Raw genomic sequence first — 21,455 nt, 5'->3', positions numbered from 1 at the left:
TTAAAGTAACAGTTGACATCATGATGAAATGTCACATCCAGTCTGCTTATTTCTGTGAATGGGCTCAACACTCCTCCCAATCAGGAAGCTTTTGTCCCAACTGCCTCCACTTTGACTTTGCTTTGGGACACAATGACTGAAATTTTTAACTAGATATGTCAGTGGTTCTAATCCTACACAAGTTGACTGCAAAGACAGCAAAGCACAATCTCGCCTGCCCTGGCAACAGAAATGTCCGACTACTCTATGTCAGCCACGAATGTAGAAATCAGGCAACATAAGGCTTGGCAAGAAACTATGCCAAGGGCCAGAGAGCACTTTACATTTAGAAGAGCTATCTGTCCTCAGCCGAGCACGGCCCGAAGGCCTGGGAAAAGCAATTCTTCAGAGGCAAAGAGAACATACACTGACCTAGCAGAGCTGATGGCTGGAGCTAACCAGCACATTTCAAGAAAAGATGATTTGTGCTTCAGATGGCTCATAAAAATTACAGAAGCCGCCTTATCAATTCCCTTTTTACTATCACTGTTATACCTAAAATGTATGAAAAAGTGTGATAGTAACTGATAACTCTGGTGACTTCTAAATGCTATTCTTTTAGTGAAGACACATGACCACAAAGCAACACCACACAGTCCATTCTGGGATTAACAGCATTTTGGATAGATAAGGAGAACAACTGTGCTTCATTGTAAAACTTTCAGTAATACATACACACAGAAATCATCATTTCAGATGCATTTCTGGGCATGCTTCAAAAAATAGCTGATTGCCAAAGACTTCAAACAAATTCTGCAATCCCGCATCAAGGATCCATTATTAGCATGTTCCTCCAGGGAGGAAATTATTTGCCGTGGGCTGGAATTTGGCCTGACATTTAAGCCCCTCCTCTTCCACTGTCTCCAAAAAGCACAACACACAAACAGATTAGGTCTGGCTGTTGCACAGCTGATTCAATGTCTGGCGGACAGGTAGGACCACTTTCAGCATGGCTAGATGCCTGCTGGAACATAATTGGGTTCTCACTGGCTTTTGTTCATTGTATCCCTGCTTGGAACAGCTTCCCTCTTCCTCTGCCCCAAATGACTTCCTTTTCCTCTTTCAAAACCCTCCTTAAACCATGTTTTTCAGGTAATCTTCCAATTCTAGCCTCTCCCATCTTTGCCTCTATCCTTAATCATTTGCACGGTCCCTGACTGAATTTGACTAAAAGCCCCTCAGGGCCAGCAACCATTCTTATCGGTACAGTGCCATGAACACCTATGGGAGCATATAAATAATACAGTAGTGGTGGAAGACATGATCCCCAGGCCTGATTCTCAGTTACACTAATGCCCATTTATATTGGTCTGACAGTGGAAAGGGGTCTTAATGTGGGTTTAGCTATAATTCACACACTCTAAAACACTTTTATACTGCCACAGCAGAGTAAAGGGAACTAAGGGTATGTGTACACTGCATTTTATAACCTGTGGCAGCAAGTCTCAGAGCCCAGGTCTACAGACTCACGTGCATGCTACGGCGGGGGAGGGATAGCTCAATGGCTTGCGTATTGGTCTGCTAAACCCAGGGTTCTGAGTTCAATACTCAAGGGGGCCACTTAGGGATCTGGGGCAAAATCAGTACTTGGTCCTGCTAGTGAAGGCAAGTGCTGGACTTGATGACCTTTCAGGGTTCCTTCCAGCTCTATGAGATAGGTATATCTCCACATATTATGGTGCTAAAAACAGCTATGTAGGCATTTGGACTCAAGCTGAAGCTCAGAGTGGGTGGTAGCACATCATGTATGCTGTTGTCTTCAGTGTGGTAAGCCCAAATCCATAGACCAAGGGTACGTCTTCACTACCCGTCATATCGGCGGGTAGCAATCGATTTCTCGGAGTTCGATATATCGCGTCTCATCTAGACACAATATATCGAACTCCGAACGTGCTCCCGTCGACTCCGGAACTCCACCACCGTGAACGGCGGTGGCGGAGTCGACGGGGGAGCTGTGGACATCGATCCCGCACCGTGAGGACAGGTAAGTAATTCGAACTAAGGTACTTCGACTTCAGCTATGCTATTCGCGTAGCTGAAGTTGCGTACCTTAGATCGACCCCCCCACAGTGTAGACCAGGCCCAAGACTCACCACTCTGGGATTTACAACACAGTATAGACATAGCCTTAGTGTAAGTGAGAACAATGGCCCCTGTGTATGTCACCTGAAGTTTTATGAAGCCCTTCACAATTACTGGGAATTAAAGGGACTAGGATAAGATTGTACTTCTTTGTAATACTACCTGCCATTATTGCCACAAGTCAAACTAGACTATAAGACCAGATACAGTGCTTAGCTTTTCTAGTGGCAAACTATGTTAATAGATTGTAAGGACAGAAGGAACCACTGTGATCATAGGTCTCATCTCCTGCATAATACAGGCCCCAGAACCTCACTGAGTGATTCCTGCATGTAGCTCAATAACTTGTGGCTGAACTAGAGCAGCTTTTAGAAAGAAATCCAGTCTTTATTTAGACTTCAAATGATGGGGAATTCACCACATCCCTTGGTAAGCTGTTCCAATGATTAATTACCCCCATCTTAAAAACTGGACCTTTACTTCCCATTTGAATTTGTCTAGCTTCAACTTCCACCTATTGGATCATACTATGCCTTTGACTGCTAGATTAAAGAGCTATCCCACCATCAGCTCAAGACATCTCTTAAGCATCTCATCTATAGGTTAAAAACATTTAACCCTTTAAGTCTCTCACTGTAAGGCAAGTTTTCCAGACCCACAGTCATTCTTGTCGCTCTTCTCTGAACCCTCTCCAATTTTTCAACACCTTTTAAAAATGTCTACAGCAGTATTCCTATAAACTACTATTACATCTGTGATGAGAGCAGATTGTGCTATGCAAAAATAAGAAATATTGCACAATGGCATGAAATGGAGTAAATACCACATGACATTTTGGTACAAACCTACGCAAACTTTAGATTATGCTTGTAAAGTTATTGGTCCCATTGGTGCTCTATGGTCTCACTGGTCTTTTGACACTTTCATGTGTTTGTCACATTCCCAGACAGCATCAAAGTGAAAATTTAAATGTTCACACAGAAAATATATTGTGAATTGTAATTATAAGTTGCCTCTTCATGCTTATGTTCAGCTCTCACAAAGCCTATAGGCCTGGTGCTACCAACAGTTAGTCTCATCCATAGTCCCAAAGCCTTTAATAGGACTAGGCACAGAAGGAAGTACCTTTTTGCAGCATCAGGCCCTATATCTGTAAATAAAAACCAAACTCTGTGTGTGTGTGATATATGCATGTACACAGTCCTTCAAATTTAAAACATTTACAATACCATGTCATTCAGTTCTTCAGTTTTAGCTCAATGATCTCTTAAAATACATTCCCAGATAGTGCCTTAGCATAGTAGTTGTATTTTGAGTCCCCCAACCATACCTTATTCTTCCCCTCTATCATTGCCATGTGTTGAGTGATGCTCTGGATTCTGTTTCCTCTGCTGCTGCCACTTTTCAAGATGAAAGGTCCCTCAGTGTTAGAGCAAACTTCATACCTATGGACAGGAGAAATCAAGTGCTTCTCTTAGCAAAATGAGTGTGGAATAAACAGTTGATTCAGAAGAAGAAGTAGCTGTCCTAAGCACTTGCTGCTCCTAAGGGAAGTCAATGGGAGCTGTAAGGGTTCTGATGTGCTGCCAGTTACATCTATGCTTCTTGATATCATTAGCAAATATGGGCTGGAGGCTGAAGTTCAGATCCAGATCCAAACTTCCCCCATGAGCGAAGGTTCTTTGGACTCTGTGTTCTTGTTTGACCCACTGTAGAGTTGGGCTTCAGGCGCGAAATTCAAATGTAGACCAGAATCTGAACTGAATCAAAATTTGGGTCTGTTGGGCCCAGTATTCTGATTCTAGTGTTCCAAAGTTTGAAGCCCACCATTCTGGTTCAGCCTTAGCTTTAATTATTACTTATATTATTTTAAGACTTAAAATGCTGACAAATTTTAAAAACTTCTGAGATCAATTTTTTAAAAACTATTCCAATGCAATTTCTTTATGTGCAAGTTCTTTTGGGTATCATAAAAAATTATGTCACAAGCTCTAATTTCCTTTGTTTCAACAGATTATCTTCCACACGTTATCTTTTAATTTACAAATGGTAAAACATCTACTGCTGTGACTTCCTGTTTACTAGACGGGCAATAAAACTACAACCAAATAATCTTACAAATTAACAAAATAAAAAGTTATGTCTAATTGCCAAAGGAGTTCAAACATTTTTTTAAAAGCTGAATTAAAATCATATTACATTAATGCCTTACACTACAAATTGGCTTTTAATCAGAACATTCAGATGTGGTCATGGTGGAACTAATTTGTTTTCCAAAGCTTAATTTGGTACATATGGAAATAAACACTTTGGAATACTTGTTACATTCTGTCCATCTCAAATGTTTTCTCAGGACATCTAATTATATTTTTAACTATTATGTTCAATCTCAATTTAAAAGGTAGAGTTTGCCCCTTCATTTGTGTAAAAGCTCTTTCAAGTTTGATATGTTCTTCAAACACATTAAAGTTTTTAAATATAACACATTTAATGCTCATCAGCAAATTGGATTCATATGTACATCAGCCGGTTTGGAGAAGTCATCTTTAAAACCACTTGACTGGCACTGACAGTTACTGCTAAACTGATCAGAGAATCAAAGAACTCTAACTGTTGCTTGCTTCCTTCATTGTTTTTGTATCTTGGTAGATGGTTTACACCATATAATAATTTTAAAATGTTTTGCATTACATCAAGAGTAATATTACATTAACTAATATTATGTTAACTAATTTAACAACCTTTCAAAATGATGATCCATTAACTAATTTGGACATCATTGGCTTTCTGCCCCAAGAATTCCTTATGATGCAGGGATGGCTCAGCCATCTTACAGAAGTGAAAGGTCATGCTCCTTCATGTGGAGGGTGGGGGGAAGTGATGGAGAGGATTGGGATGGCAGGTATGCGCTACGGGTGCAATCCACAAAGCAACTCAGGCGCCTAAATGCCAGTGTTAGGTGCCTAAGTCTCCACTGCAACACAAAACTGCTGCTTGGCTGCTGCCTAACCCTGTAGATCATTTCAAAACTCATTTGGCTCCTGATTTTCTGCTGTAAAAGTTCCCTAGGTGCCTAAGTTTTAGGCCATGGGGCATATGCACTGCTGCCCCGCTCCAGGCATCCGGACACCTGTCTTGTACCAAACCCCAGAGCAATTCACAAACCAGGGGAAGACAGACATTCAGCTGCCTAAGTCACATGCAGTGTTTGATCTAGTAGGCAGCCTCTGAGCATGCCTACCACCTCAGGGCTCATTCAAAATCTGGCTGGATGAGGCCAGGAGGTATTAGTGTCCACTTCACAATGCTTAGTCCAGTGGCTATAGCACTCACCTGGGATGCTGGAGACCTAGACTCAATTCTTCCTTTTTCCAGAGGGGGAGAAAGGAATTGAAGGGGCGGGGGCAATCTCCCACTTCCTAGGTGCATGCTTTGACCATCAGGCTAGAGTCATTCTCTCTTGCTGGCTTAATGACTATTTAAGAATTTATCCACAGTGGAACAGCCATTGGGGGCAGAGGGAGAGAGAGTGCTTGTGAGGATCCACCTGGGTGGTGGAAGACCCCAGGGCCAGACGCCCTGCTCCAATGATTTGTGCAGTAGTTATCCACAGTGGAACAGCTTCAACGGGAGAGACTGAGACAGCCCCACATCAGTACATGCCATAGCCCAGTGGTTAGCACACCCTTCTGGAGATTCCCCCCTCAAATCGGTTTGCCCCCTGTGGCAGAGAAGGAGGAACTGAACCTGGGTCTCCCATATCCCAGGTGAGTGCTCTAACCACTGATACAAATTATAAGGTGGGTACCACCACCTCCTCCTCCAACCATTTTGTGGGGAGCAAGGCAGGCCCAGAGTTAATTCCTGCAAGAAGCGACTTAGGCTCCTAAGCTAGCTGCCACCGGGTGGCTGGTTCCTGTTCAAAGCTCGCTAGCAGAGCGAGGCGCCTCCCTGCAGCTCACACTTAGGGCTGGTCTATGCTACAGACCTATATCAGTACAACTACATTGCTCAGGGGTGTGAAAAATCCACCCCCATGAGCAACATAGTTATACTGACTTAACCCCCCATGTAGACAGCGTTATGTCAGCTGGAGAGCTTCTCCCAATCATTTAGCTACCACCTCTTGGGAGGGTAGATTAACTGCACCAACGGGAGAGCTCTTGTGTAGAGTTGTCCTTAGGCTCCTATCTCAGAGAGAGGGGCGGGGCTCAGCACACACTCCTCTGGTCAGCAGTTCCCATTGGCTAGCTTAGGCAGCTCACTCCAGCTGGCTTTGTGGATCTCAGTCTAAGGCACCTGTCTCCCCCCACCCTTCATTGTATAGGGAGCCTAGGTGCCTAAGTAGTGTTGGTCCTGTGGTTTTCTAGGCACTAAGAAGTTAGGTGCTGTGATACTCAGCGTTGCAATGCCTACATCCCTTCCCACATCCTGCTCTATCTGCCCAAACATTTCTCTCATGCTTTCCATTTGCCATTTCAAAAATCAGTTTCTGTGAGCACACTCGTGGAGGCCTGAGTGAGTGGATGGGATAAAACATTAAGACAGTTTTGTCAACTCATTCAAGAGCACGCAAGGACACAAATAGGCTTTAGAATGGTTCAAATAAAGTTAACCCTGTCCGCTTTGGCTGCACCACTCTTCAACAATAACAGTGTTTTTAAAAGCCTGTTTGAAAAACAGGAAACTAAACTGGAGGAAACTGTAATATAGATCAAGTATCAGAGGGGTAGCCATGTTAGTCTGGATCTGTAAAAAGCAACAAAGAGTCCTGTGGCACCTTATAGACTAACAGATGTACTGGAGCATAAGCTTTTGTGGGTGAATACCCACTTCGTCAGACGCATGTAGACACATGTGTCTGACGAAGTGGGTATTCACCCACAAAAGCTTATGCTCCAATACATCTGTTAGTCTATAAGGTGCCACAGGACTCTTTGTTGTAATATGGATGGGGCCAATAATGCTTCCATATTGCTGTGGTTTGCAGGACATATTCAGTGACCTCAAGACTGTCTGTACACAAATGACTATTCATCTAGTCTCTTGCAGTTTGGGCAGGGGAGGGATCTTGTCACGGTCAAGTGAGGCATCATGATTTCAGTTCAACTGTTTTTCTTGTCCCTCAGGTGTTTCTTTGTCAGATTTTTGCCCTTTGAAGCAGGTGAAATTGTTGTCTTAGAATCATAGAATCATAGAATATCAGGGTTGGAAGGGACCTCAGGAGGTCATCTAGTCCAACCCCCTGCTCAAAGCAGGACCAATCCCCAACTAAATCATCCCAGCCAGGGCTTTGTCAGGCCTGACCTTAAAAACCTCTAAGGAAGGAGATTCCACCACCTCCCTAGTCTTGCCTCACTGAATACATTGATGTCTCTTTGCTGCAGTGTTGAAAGTCTGGCCTCTTTTTGATAAAAGTACTTGTTGAAAAACATAATTTGGCAAGGGAAGGTGGGAAGGTTTAGTTGAAAAGGGCTTCACAATCAGAATTAGACTGTGCATCAGCTATGCCAGAGATCTCATAAATCCCTTATAGGTCCACAGCCTCTGAACCTAGTTGAAATTATTCTCTGTAAGAGAATAATTTACAGGGGAGTATGTATGATTAGACTGTAAACTCTTTGGGACAGGGACTATCTCTGTTATATGTCTGTATGATGCCTAGCATAATAATAATAATGAATAAATAAAATACTGGATGGAATTTTCCCCAGGGATGTACATACATGGCTTCTCTTGACTTCACATATTATATTATGTTCATATTGCTTACTATAATGGTAATGCAATTATAATGGAAAATCAAATTCATTAGTACCAGTTAGCCACATTTTGAAAGACTTCTTCTAATTCTAGTCTCAAATAATAAAATATATCAATGCAGAACGAGAACGGTTTTCAGTGTCCTGACTTTGTTAGCCAGTTCAGTACCTAATCTTCCCCCCACCCCCCTGTTATTTCCGACTGAGCCACATAGTATCACTGTTTAACCCAGCAGAATTGGTTAGAGCTGTGCAATAGGTAAAGGAGAGTACAGTAACTCCTCACTTAACATTGTAGTTATGTTCCTGAAAAATGCAACTTTAAGTGAAACAATGTTAAACAAATCCAATTGTCCCATAAGATTTAATGTAAATGCGGGGGCTAGGTTCCAAGGAAATTTTTGGGGGGCAGACAAAAGGCATTATACTGTATACTGTACAGTACCGTGGTTGGGAAGTGCCCCAGCTTACCCCACACAGGCACAGCCTGCTGCAGGCAAGGACGCTAGGAAGCACCTTTGCAGCAGCAGCGGCAGCTTCCCCAGAGAGCAGGCCTGGATTTTGCCAGGAATGCTCCAGGCCCGCCTCTTCCTATCCCCGCTCCACTCCAGGCCCACCTCTTCCCACCCCCACTCCACCTCCTCTCCGGAGCACACCACATCCCTCCCCCACAAAGTCCTAAGCGCTTCCCCGCTCCTGCCCCTCCCTCCCAGAAAGTCCTAAGCGTGAAGTGCTGGGAGGGAGGAGGAGCATGTCTCTGCTCCTCCCCCTCCCTCCCAGAAAGTTCTAAGCGCCACCAAACAGCTATTTAGCGGGGCTTAGGATTTTCTGGGAGGGAGGGGGAGGCGTGGAGATGAGGGGCTTCCCTGCTCCTCTCCCTCCCTCCCAGCACTTTGCGCTTAGGACTTTCTGGGAGAGAGGGGCAGGAGTGGGGAAGCCCTGCATCTCCGCTCCTCCCCCTCCCTCCCAGAAAGTCCTAAGCGCTGCCAAACTGTTTGGCGGTGGAGGGAGCACTAGGAGGGAGGGGGAGGAGGTGGAGAAGCGGAACTTGTGCAGTGCTCCCTTGTAACGTTGCTGCTCTTCCACAGAATCTTACAAGCAGGCAGCCAAATGAGGTTATAAGGGAGCATTGCACAACTTTAAACGAGCATGTTCCCTAATTGAGCAGGGCCGTAACACTGAAACAACGTTAAGTGGGACAACGTTAAATGAGGAGTTACTATAATTAAAATCATGCCTCCTGCTTTGGTTTATAATGGCAGGTATCTTGTAACAGAAAGGGAAAAGTCTTAGTTGAATTTAAATATAAGCCCTGAGCCAAGTTTGTGTTTATGTAATGATGTTTGAAAAGATACAGACAAGAATGGAACTATACAAATCCATTCTGGCCGGGACTGAAAAATCATAATAATCTTCCAATTATTTCAACTGATGTTTCACTGTGGGTCTCCTCATATAACTTCATCTATGCATTTTTTGTATGTTGTTGTTTGCCAATCTCTTCAAATTATTCAATATATAAAATAGGTGGGGCACTCCTATTTGTGATTTGTAATTCAAAAATGTGAATTACTGTGGGGAAATCCCACAAATCTTTGGGAATCAGAGACTGAAATGATTATTTTTACCTGGATCTCTCTGGAGCTAGGGGAATTCCAGTTGAGCTGAGTTTAGTTTCCTTAAACACCTAGGAGGGTTTACTCCAGAATTGGAGTCGAACCAATGGAAAGGACACAACACACAGCAATTCACAAACAAGTTAGAGCTGTGCCAGCAGCTCATAAGTAACGCAGTCAGTTTCCCCAGCACACAGATCCTTTCATACCCTTTTGTGCTGGTTCCATGTACACACGTGTAGGTAAGTGTATATATCAGGGGCACAATCAGACCCCAGTGTCCACACTAAGTGGTAAGGAGATTCACGGGGGGGGGAAGAGGGCGAAGGTTAGGAATCCTTCCCCCTGTGATTGGGGGGATCAGGGGTCCATTGTGCTAGGCACTGTACAAACACAATCCAGGCCCCAAACAGCTTCCAGTCTAAGGAGGATTGACAAAAGGTGGAAGGAAGGAAGTATTATCATCCCCATTTCAGAGATGGGGAACTGAGGCACAGATACATTAATGGTGAAATCCCGGCCCCCACTGAAGTCAGTGGCAAAAATCCCATTGGTATCAATGGGGACAGAATTTCATCCCCAGGGACTTTCCCTAGGTCACACAGGGAGTCTAGCTGACCTGGGACTGAATCCAGAGCTGCAGAGTCCCGGGCCAATGTCATAGCTACAAGACCTGGCAAATTGTTTCTCTTGAATTCTGTTTTCTCTTCCCCTAATTAAGATGTGTGCATGCGTGCATGCGTGTGTGTATACAAACACACACGCTTTAGCCCTGTTGTGTCAAGTGCTTGAGAAATAGGCTATTCATTTGTAAAACCAGAAGCCATTAATTCTATTTTGGATTTTCAGAGGAAAATGCCGAAGGGGGAACGAGGGGTCAAAGCTGTTAATCTGACACTCCGTACTCTCAGGAAGCTCAAAGCACATGCATCGTAGTTACAGTCAGAACACAAAAACCTCCCTGCCTTTTAAATAAAGGACTTAAGACCGTGGGTAAATTTAACTCCCTGGTTTTCAGTTTTATGAATTTACACTCCTGGGAGGGTTTTTGGTTGGTTGGTTGGTTGTGGGGGGGTTTTGGAACCAGAAGTTCAACTTTAAAGGCCATTTGTGGAATTGGCCACATACCAGCACTTCAGAAGTAATTTGGGGGAGGGGCGTGAGCCTGATTCTTAAGAATACATCAACCTCTTAAGGAAGTAGAGTGTGCCATGTTTGAAGATGCAAAGATAATCACAGTGCTGGGAACCGTCTTGTGTAGAGGAGGAAGCCAAACAACAAGAGGAAAGCAGCATATGCTTCTGATTTCGCACAGGAAGCTCACAGCACCTCCTGCCAAAGCAAGATAAGAAAACTCCCATGGCCTATTCTGGACAAGGCCACTGTTATCAACCTTAGCTTCACACTGTCCTCACTCTACTCCACAGCCCTCTCCCTTTCCTAATGAGTTTCAGAACTCTTACCTCTATTTGCATACCACATGCCAAGCATAATAGTGTGGTATATTTATAACTATTGATGGGGAAAAGTTTCCAGGGTGAGAGTGTACTACATGTCATTTTGGCTTATTCCACTGAAGTCAAAACACAAACCAGTTTCATTCTAGAGCCTAAAAGGTATAAACACCAGTATTAACATAAAAATAGTCATGTTGCCAATATTGATGGCTTACATTGATTTGCGAGGGCTTAGGCAAAGGATTTTTCTAGTTATTCTCAGGGTGTACTGAACTTCCTGTAAACTCTGGAACCCAGCATACCCCAACTTGGAACAAGATCTGAAATTTGCAGCTCAGATAATACAGTGATGAGTACCAATATAAGAACCTAGATCTCTGTATTATATTAAGAAAGAGGGTGGCAACTTCTGTATTCACATCATTTGAATTCCTCATTCCCAAACCTACCAGTGAGATCCTGGGAGCCTACCAAAGCTGTCCCAGACTTAAAATCTCATTCAGTCCTCAAAAGAGTCTTCCATTCTCAGCAAATCCATAGGTATTGTAAATAAATATTGAGATCTTAAGAGCAACTGACATCTTGTCTGTATTTTATCTTATTCAAGGTGTCTCTCGTATTTATTAACTGAGTTTTAATGGTTTTCAGGCACTGTCAATAAATAACTACTTCTGTGAAGCTGGAGTGCTGAGACTGAATTGGGAGACAGCACAGGTACGAAGAGCAAGAGAAAGGCACACAGCAATTGGAGTTAATAACTTTTAACACTGGTTAAACAAATAAAACCAAATCATATCGCCTTTCTCAGTGTCTATCATGTTTATACTAAAGAACTGTCTTCATTAGAGTTTGGTCAAACTTACTGTCAAGAGATGAAGTGATTTGCATCACTCAAGATGTGATCATGACAACACTGACTTAAAGATACAGGATCCAGAAAAAATAAGCCCTAGAATCATGAAGAACATAGGGAAACTAGCTTCCCCTTTGGTTACCAAAAACGCAAATTACATGAGACTGTGCTTATCTGCACATTGGGGTTCTACAACAAAAGCTAGGGTGAGCAGACAGCAAGTGTGAAAAATCGGGACAGGGAGTGGGGGGGGGCAATAGGAGCCTATATAAGAAAAAGACCCAAAAATCAGGACTGTCCCTATAAAATCAGGACATCTGGTCACCCTAACAAAAGCCATCTGTGCTGTTGTGTAATCCATAGCACAGCACAATAGTCATCACACATCGCTGGGAATCCTGAATCATTTTCAGTCAGAAAACAAAGGGGCGTAAGAGTAGTAAGGAGCAAGGAGATGTTGTAAAATGTCTTCTATGGGGGTGGTTGGTCTGCTGGTATGTTGCCAATGTGTTTGAATATAATTGGCTGCCAGTGTTATAATGTGTTTACCTGTTGAAGAGCCACGGTTTAAATGTTCCTTTGCTACTGCAAGTGCTGTGTCAAAAATAATTAGTGATAGGGTGAAATCCCGGCCCTACTGATTTCAATGGGGCTGGGATTTCACCCAGGATGGCCAGCCTACCATTATTAAAGGAATAAACAAATAGCAATCTGCTTGGAGCACATTTTCAGTAAGTGTTAGGACCTGGCTACATTTTTACAAATTGTTTCTCTTTTTAAAAAGTGTCTTTGTATTTTAGTGCTTATGCAAGGGGGCCAGACTGAAAGCCTGGTGCAGGAAATCCTCCGTTTATTCACAGTGATGGGTACAGCATGAGCAGCAGCGGTACAAGCTTCCCCTCACTGACTCCTCAGGTATGTCATTCTTCACTCTCGCTGGACCTTGACCTCTCTGCTGTGGCTGTCACAGGTGCCAATCACAGCCAACTGAGGGGGTAGTGTTTGTGATGTCAATGCCTGCCCACTGGAGGCTGCTCAGACGTCACAAGCTCATGTCAGATTTGACACCTACCAGTTTGCAGATGGCAACCAACTGCTGGTCTCTACCAACCAGCACCACTCGCTAGAGTCGTTCAAGCCCCCTTCTGCATGAACAGAAATGGGAGACCCCTGGCCAAAGACCCTATAAGCCGTGCTGAAAAGTTACGCCTTAATGAGCAGCAGGGGAGCAAGGGACTGCGTAGTGACCACTCCCTGGGACTCTGCCACTTGTGTGTAGGATGAAGACAAAAGTTTCTTTTCAATCTCTCTACTCAGGTGGGTAGCGGGGTGGGAGGGAACAGTGTATGTTCTTTATGCATCAGAGGGGTAGCTGTGTTAGTCTGAATCTGTAAAAGCAGCAAGGACTCCTGTGGCACCTTATAGACTAACAGACGTATTGGAGCATGAGCTTTCGTGGGTGAATACGAAGTGGGTATTCACCCACGAAAGCTCATGCTCCAATACGTCTGTTAGTCTATAAGGTGCCACAGGACTCCTTGCTGCTTTTACTGCATGATCTTTGTGAGCATCCAGGTGTCCCAGGTCCCATGCTTTAACTCTGGCTCCCTTTCTCCTGGTACAGATCCTTGTTACTTCTCATGTACACTAAAAAGCAAGTGACAGAAAGCATGAGTTCCGTTCCCGCCTCCCCACCCCCAGCCAAGACTTTCCTGACATGCAGCCATGGATTTAGAGAAAAGCTGGCTGGGAATTACAGGAGTAAGAGCAGCAGTCTTTCTTATTATTAACCATGGGTAGCTGGACTATACAATCTGTTCTCTTTTCATGGTCACAGTTTCAAGCATTACAACCAGTCCTGAACTATTTGCTGGGGCTGCTACTGCAGACTGGTTGTCTCAAACAAAACATTAAGAGTTGCCAGAATGCTCAGGAAATTGGTCTGGGGCATGGAATGAAAAGAAAAGTCAGATGTGTCAGAAGCCAGGAATGACATTCCCACCTCAACTAAATTGCCCACATTCTTCTCATGACCGTCAGAAACCCTTTCGTCACCCTACTTTTTTTCCTGGCTATCTTATCCATGAGAGAAACATTAATCTATATAATTAAGTGTCCTACAATAGTAGATCATGCAGATGACTTGGCAAATGGTTGCTGAAAGAATGAGTACTCTTCCAATTGCTTTGCAGCTTGTGAGACCAGTGGCACACCAGGAAAGTGACAGTGCTTGAAAGCAAACATGCATCAATTTTTCTGGTCATTAAGGTGACATGGGATTATTATACCTTGGTTTTTGTTATTGGCTAATTGCATTTTGCTTCTTGACACTCTGCTTCCTGCTGCACACTGCTCAGCAGTTCTTACAAACTCAGAATAAGATTTTGTTTCAGCCAATCCTTCCTTCCTTCCTTCCTGGTCCTCCACCTCCTTTCCTCCCTCTGCTAGATGCTAATCACTCAGATCTCTTGTACAGTCACTGGGACTCAGCCTCTCACTTTCCCTCTCTGACTCTGAGAGAGGGCCAGTTCCCCTACCTTTCCCATAGCTGAGATGAGCATTGGCTGGAGCTACGAAGATGTTGCTCAAAGCATAACAACAGAGCTAACAGCTGAAACGTCTTTCCTTACTGTTGCAACAGAGATTGGTTTTAATGTTTCATTTAGTGGAGGAGGAAAGGACACTCTCAAGTATCAGGACTTCTGAGAAGTCAGAAGGCTAAAGGGAAGGACCATAAAGGTAGTAGGAGCAAATTGTGCAATCTGACTCCCTTTTATTCTCAATTCTCAAATCTGTGATTTGGATGCACAGTCCAAGCTCAGGGTTTCCAAGAGAACACAGGCAGATGTTGTTCGGTGCCTGTTACACTAGTCTATTTTCTCTACTCACACAGAACATTTCGCTCAGTGAAGAATGCAGTCAAAAGACCCCACCTAGATCCTCATGTAGCGCTTTGTATCTGCATCCTTCCAGGACCCAGATCATCATGAAATCTCCATCCTCACAAAAAAACTGTTCTATAGGAGCAAGCTTATTGTCATCCAGGAAGAGGAGAGCCTCTTCCACCTACACTACACTTCTCCAGATTATCTGGCATGGCACAGTTGTCTCACCTCCACCCAAACAACCTATGGGTTACCAGTATTCTCACTAAACAGAGCTGCCATTCAGGGCAATGTTGACTCAAGGTTTAAGGAGGATACTGGAATTCCTCTCCAGTGCTCCAGTTGTCCTGGCTGGAGATATATGGCTCTATACAGCAATTCCCTCCCTGTACTGCTTACCAGACAATGTCAATTCCATTCGCTGGTGAACAGCTGAGTGATAGTGGAGACAAAGAACCACTGCTACACTGAGCTGCTGCTAGTGCCCTGCCAGGTGGTCCACGCTCAGCACTGCTTTGGGCAGAGGATTTAGGGCAACTCTGAGTCAATTGTGGCACTGGATGTAGGAGGAGGGGAAAGCCAGCCCCAAAGAGAGGCCCAAGAAAGGAGGAGGATGAGATTGAACAGAGGGAGATACTTAGAGGAGAGAAGGAAAACAGGGAAAAGAGTGCGGAAAAAATACTGACAGACATAGAATAAAAGCAAACTGCTCTGTAAAGGGGAGAGGGAATAAAAACAAAGGCGTAAGCATGTTAACGCTATCTTTTGAGAAAGGTTTGCTTAATATAATGAAATACAATGATAAATGCATAAATAAGTATATGTAAGCACATACACAGTCTGATCCTGCAACCATTTATGCAAATGGCAAAGCTTTCATTGACTTCAGCAATGCGGGAGTGGTGGATAGTTTAGGAGTCCCATTGGTTTTAACGATTCTGTGTGTTCCAGAGTTAGCACCTATCTCTAACTTGGGGAATCCTCTTCAGTGTGGTCCAGGATTTTCAAGTGGTTGAACTTTCGAAAGGACACTGGTTATTCACAGTATTATTTGCCCAGTAGCCAAACGCATTTTCATTATAGTTTAATTACAGTAACAGTCCTCTGGGATGTCTGGGACATTGTTGTATTTTCTTATGTTTTAAACCAGTTTGGTTTGATCCATCTCTAATTTAAAAAAAAAAAGACCGTGGCAACATCTTGAATCTTGTGCTTAAGCATTCTTTTATTAGACTTGAGAAACTATGATTAAGAGCTATTTTAAATCTAGTGCTGCTGAAATTTGAACGATCAAGCTTTTGGGTCATTTAAGGCACATAATGAAGCCTTTGATAGCATTTACAATATGCACAGTAGAGTCATCAGAAATGATTGTTTGCCAGATTTGCAAGAAGGACAGACAAAGGCAAACTATCCCAAGCCTTGATATACAAAAACAAGCAAATCTGTGTTTGACAAATACATCAGGTCTTATTCTCAGGGCATTTTATAGGTAAAGTATTTGAAAGGATTATTTTGCAAGATGCACATAAAGGACCAGGGGCATTTTTCTAGTAATTTCCACAGGACAGAAGTGGCTGCTCATTAGTGAACATCAATTTTTGGCTCACAATGGAAGCCTACAGTATAGGATGACCTGCTTTATTTGCTCATTTGTTCAGTGTGAAGCAATGCTGAAAATATTTCTGTTGGGAGGCTCTTTCTCATTCTTTTTACTTGATTTAAAATTCTTTAATGGCAATTTCAGTTCTCTGCACATGCTACGTGCAGGCCGACACACCATAGCATATATGCGTGCACATTTTAAGAGATGAGTGAACAATATAGACCCGGAGTCTCATTTACACTTCAGTATCAGAGGGGTAGCCGTGTTAGTCTGGATCCGTAAAAGCAGCAAAGAGTCCTGTGGCACCTTATAGACTAACAGACGTATTGGAGCATGAGCTTTCGTGGGTGAATACCCACTTCGTCAGACGCGTGTGGTCATGTTCCCACATGCATCTGACGAAGTGGGTATTCACCCACGAAAGCTCATGCTCCAATACGTCTGTTAGTCTATAAGGTGCCACAGGACTCTTTGTCATCATTTACACTTAGCTCCCTTTACATAGCTTTGCCAGTGTAAAGGTGCATTTAAGTGGGGGAAAATATATTTACACCCACTCTAAGCCTACTTCAGGCTATCAGAGGAGCATAAAGGCTCCTTTGTGTAAATGAGAATCAGACCCATAGAGTCCATCAGCCAGATCCTCAGCTGATGTAAAATTAGACCAGCTGAGGATCTGGCCATGTGTCAAATTAAACAAAGGTATTCTTGAACTACCTGTTGATCTGACCTACTTTTACCATCACTTAAGACTCAGTCTTCCCTTCCTGAAAACAGAAGGTGGCACAGGGAACAGAACACAACACAGACACTGTGGACAAGCTAATGGGCATCCATGGTTGCAGGCAGCCACAATTAAATTTGGGTGCTTCAGTACATTTCCAATTAAGTCCAATTAACATTTGTTCTTTACTTGTTAATTTTACATACCTCACCGATGTTCCAACCCTAGTTTCCTCCAGTAATCTATCCAAGCACATCCTAATGACTCTGCCTTTCAATCCTTTATTAGTATACCCACATAAACAATGTACAAATGCAATTAGACTGGCTCTGCACGCAGGGCCTGCTCCCAGCCCCATTGAAGTTGGTGGGAGTTTGACCACTTATTTCCATGAGGGCAGGATCAGGCCTTCTATACCTAGGCTGTTCTAAATGCAAACTCTAAGCTTCTGCCTGGGTGTGAGCTGCTCACATCTCTTCGTCTCTGGAAAGTGCCCGTCACTGTGGTGTCGGAGGGCCATCTATGTAGAAATTAGCTCAAAGCGCAAAAGTGAGATCACTCTTGCATTCAGGGGCTGCTTTGGAAGGGAGGTTTCCAGGCAAATCATTATATAGAAAAGGGCCATTGCAAAGTGCAGATAGGATTCGTGTTCAGATACTGAAGACTCTTGGGGTGTTCTGATCCAGGGTTTTAGTTCAGGCCAATTTCCAACTAAACTAACCTCTCTTGTCCTTAATCTATGTTTTTTCTATAGCACGGATGCCCTTTTCTGCAGTTTGGTGCTGAGTACCTTGAATTCCCTGATTGCTTTCTTACAAAGACTACCTTTTAAAATGGCTATAATAACTGAACAGGATCAATCCGCTCCTCTGCCATCCATTAACCCAGATCATCCCATCCGCTGGCAATCACACGCAGCCTGAGCTTTCTTATTTTCATCAAAGAGCCCTGGCTTTTCCTGCCCACAGTCTCAACAGAGGTGAATATGCTGGGAATCCCATGCGGATTATGTCTATGGGCAGGCACAAGACCCTCAATCCTTTATTACTGCATAAAGTCGATGGGAAAGACGGCATGCTTAGGGCTTATGAGGGTGTTCTCTGTGGCTGGCTGTTTCGATTCCTGCAAGTGAGGGAAGGCCCAGATCTGGGACTTTTAGGGCCCCTTTTACACTGCTCTGGCCCTTTTACCTGGTGTAAAGGGGCCAGAGCAGGGATGAGAATTTCACTCAGAGGGCCTAACCCCTTTACTTATTCTGTGTTAAATCAGCAGTAGCTCCATTGAACACAATGGACCTACAACCAGGGTAAAAGTGGTGCAAGAGAGGAGAATCAGGCCCCAATTTTCCCAGTGCCTAATATTTTGTAGATACCTCTAAAATAGTAACCAGCATTCAAAGAAACAAAACAAATTCAACATCATAATGTTGCTGCGTTTGCAGAGCGGCTCTCTGGGGAGCTGGCGTAGGGTACTCACTTGGTATTCAGTTTGTTTGAGCCTAAACATAATGGAAGGGTAGGGGGAGAGGGAGCTAAGCCATCCAAGATAACATTCCAGTGCTGTGTGTGTTTACGGGTTCAGAAGGGTCAAATCAATTGAAGCTCAGTCAGAACATGATGAGGATATCTCTTCAGCTGTCCACGATCAACGTGGAACTGTCCAGAGATAGAAACGCCCAAAGAATAGCACCGTGTCAGTGCAGAGGAAACCAGTGATTGTACTGAACAATATCAATATCCCTCTGCGCCTTCCTTGGCAACCTCTGCCCAGACTAATTTAAGACAAACACAAATCTGCAGGGCAGATTGCAGGGTCAGTCATTTTGAGCAGGTGTTCCACACTGAGAAGCTAACCTCAAAGCTGCAAGGCATGACTCCCATTGATTTGCACGGGCATCCCACAGCAAACAGTTCTGCACACCACTGCTTATGGCACCTGTTTCATTCCACCCAGAAGGAGACTTGTGGAGAAGGAGGGCCAGAAGCTTGGCTGATGTAAATCAGCAAGGCTCCCCTGAAACCATGGATGTTTGGCCCTGAATCTGACAGAGGAGATTCAGACCAGAGAAAATGAGACTAGAGGTAACAACTCAGGTTTGGTATAAATATGCTGGGGAAGTTGATTTGTACTGTTGGGACTGCTCTGCCTTTTCCAACCTTCACTGAATAACTTTTGAGGACTCTCCCCAATACATCTAATGCTGGCTAGCTAGCAAATAAAAGATGAAGTACGTAGCCATATATGAGCTGTGGCTGATCTAACTATAGGATATTAACACACATCCATTACTTTACCTGGGGTGAGTGGAGGTTGGAGAAAGGTTTTTCAGAGAAAATCAGCAGTTTAAAACATGCTTTTCTCATTCATTTTTATTATTCCATTTCCCTCTGTTTTTATTCTCGTTTTATTCTCTCCATGGATTTGCATTCTCTGTGAGCCCATTAGTTTTGGGTGAGCTTTAAAAAGAACCTTTTCTCTTATCCCCAGATGGGTCTTTCCTTGTCCCTATATGATTAGTATTTTGTGGGGGACAAAATCCCACTAGAAATTTGAAATATATATAAGAAAAAGTTCTTTAATAGCAAATGAGTTAATTTGAGCAAAGTAGGGGGAAAACAGGGACATTTTAATTACACTATTTGTTCCCCTCGATTCCATAAAGACAAACTTGTTGAGCAATGTTAGAACAGTTTTAAAAAATCCCATTCTTTAATTTGCCATCAGGAAACTATGAAAATAGGCTTCAATGTAGCCATCCTGCTGGTACTGGCTCACATAATTGACAAAGGTGAGTTACTTAAGTTCATTGCATAATTAATCACATAGTATCAATGTATCTGCATGATCTTAAAAAAATACACAGAATCCTAGGACTACACTGCAATACGTTTTAGATTTCAACTATAGAAATACTGAGGGAACAAAGATTTAAAGAAATAGCCACATTTTCAAGTGGTTTCCATTAATGTACCTTTATGCCCCACTCCTGCAAAAATGTAAGCATGTGTTTAATGTCATGCACTGTGAGTAGTTCCACTAATTTCAATGGCATTACTCACATTGGGTAAAGTTAATCATATGCAGAAATCTTTGCAGAAATTGGGCTCAGACTATAAGCTCTTGGAGGGAGGGACTGTTTTTTTATTATACCTGTGGAGGCTCCTACCAAAATGGGGCCCTGATCCCTGATGGGGACTATAGTAACCACTGTAGTACAAATAATTGTGGGTTTATCAAGTGGAGTGTGCAAATCTTCACATCTGTCCATATAAACAGGCACTGGCAGATCTAACTACACAAAGCTGGCACTAATAGAGCACATGGGTACCTAAAGTTAGACAGTTAAATCCAGAGAAGGAGAACACCTGTAGCTTCCACGGGAGAGATGCCAGTGGTCACCATCTTTGAAAATCAGGCTAATTTTATGTATATGGCAAACTCTGGAGCTCAGTACCTAACTTTATACACTTTCAGGTGACATTCTAAACAAGTAGTGGACAGCATTATCTCCTGCAAATGTAAACACACTTGTTTGTCTGAACGATTGGCTGAACAAGAAGTAGGACTGAGTGGACTTGCAGGCTCTGAAGTTTTACATTGTTTTATTTTTGAATGGAGTTTTTTTACATAATTCTACATTTGTAAGTTCAACTTTCATGATAAAGAGATTGCACTACAGTACTTGTATTAGGTGAATTGAAAAAAATACTATTTTGTTTTGTTTTTACAGTGAGAATACTTGTAATAAAAATAAATATAAAGTGAGCACTGTACACTTTGTATTCTGTATTGTAATTGAAATCAATATATTTGAAAATGTAGAAAACATCCAAAACTATTCAAATAAATGGTATTCTATTATTGTTTAACAGTGCGATTAATCACGATTAATTTTTTTAATCGCTTGACAACCCTAGTTTTGACAACTGAATAGTTAGTGTTTTGTCACGTGCTATATTCATCCTAAAACTCACTAGGAATGTATATTCAATCCTCCCCTGACAGGGGATATAACAACCTCCAGAAGCCCTTGCAATGTCAGCTGGGATTCTCATGCTGCAGAAGGGAAAGTGGGGAGAAGAGGACCTCAAAATTCCATGCACACACTTAACATAAACTATTATTATTTTATCTGACTTGTCTTTTGGTAGGACCTACAATGTGCTATGCACTGTCTAAACATAGAGTATGACAAATGGCCTGCCCAAAAGAGCTCACAATTTGAGAAGACAAACAAAAGTGCAGGAACAGGGATAAAAAACTTACAATTAACACTGCTTCCCTCCCTTCCAAACATCAATAATCCCCAAAGGTCTCTTGGCCTAGCAATTAACACCTAGCTACTTTTTTAACAGATAGCACACTAAAGTGGGTTTTAAAAGCCTAAAAAGAGGAAAGAGTCATGACCTTATGGATCAGCTCAAGGAGAGT

The 21,455-nt window shown here is 43.0% G+C and overlaps 1 protein-coding gene across 1 annotated transcript in view; it reads right to left on the bottom strand.

The window, feature by feature from the left end:
* Positions 1 to 21,455, bottom strand: part of FLT1 (fms related receptor tyrosine kinase 1) — a 152,947-nt gene that overhangs the window by 76,686 nt on the left and 54,806 nt on the right. The window contains exon 11 of the mRNA XM_045016817.1: positions 3,452 to 3,566. Within this exon, the coding sequence (XP_044872752.1) occupies positions 3,452 to 3,566 (115 nt within the window). The remainder of the gene's footprint in view (positions 1 to 3,451; positions 3,567 to 21,455) is intronic.

This window comes from Mauremys mutica, chromosome 1, assembly GCF_020497125.1.
Source record: "Mauremys mutica isolate MM-2020 ecotype Southern chromosome 1, ASM2049712v1, whole genome shotgun sequence".
Classification (NCBI taxonomy): Eukaryota; Metazoa; Chordata; order Testudines; family Geoemydidae; genus Mauremys; species Mauremys mutica.
Note: the sequence above shows the minus strand (reverse complement) of the source record. Positions and strands in the feature narration are given on the sequence as shown.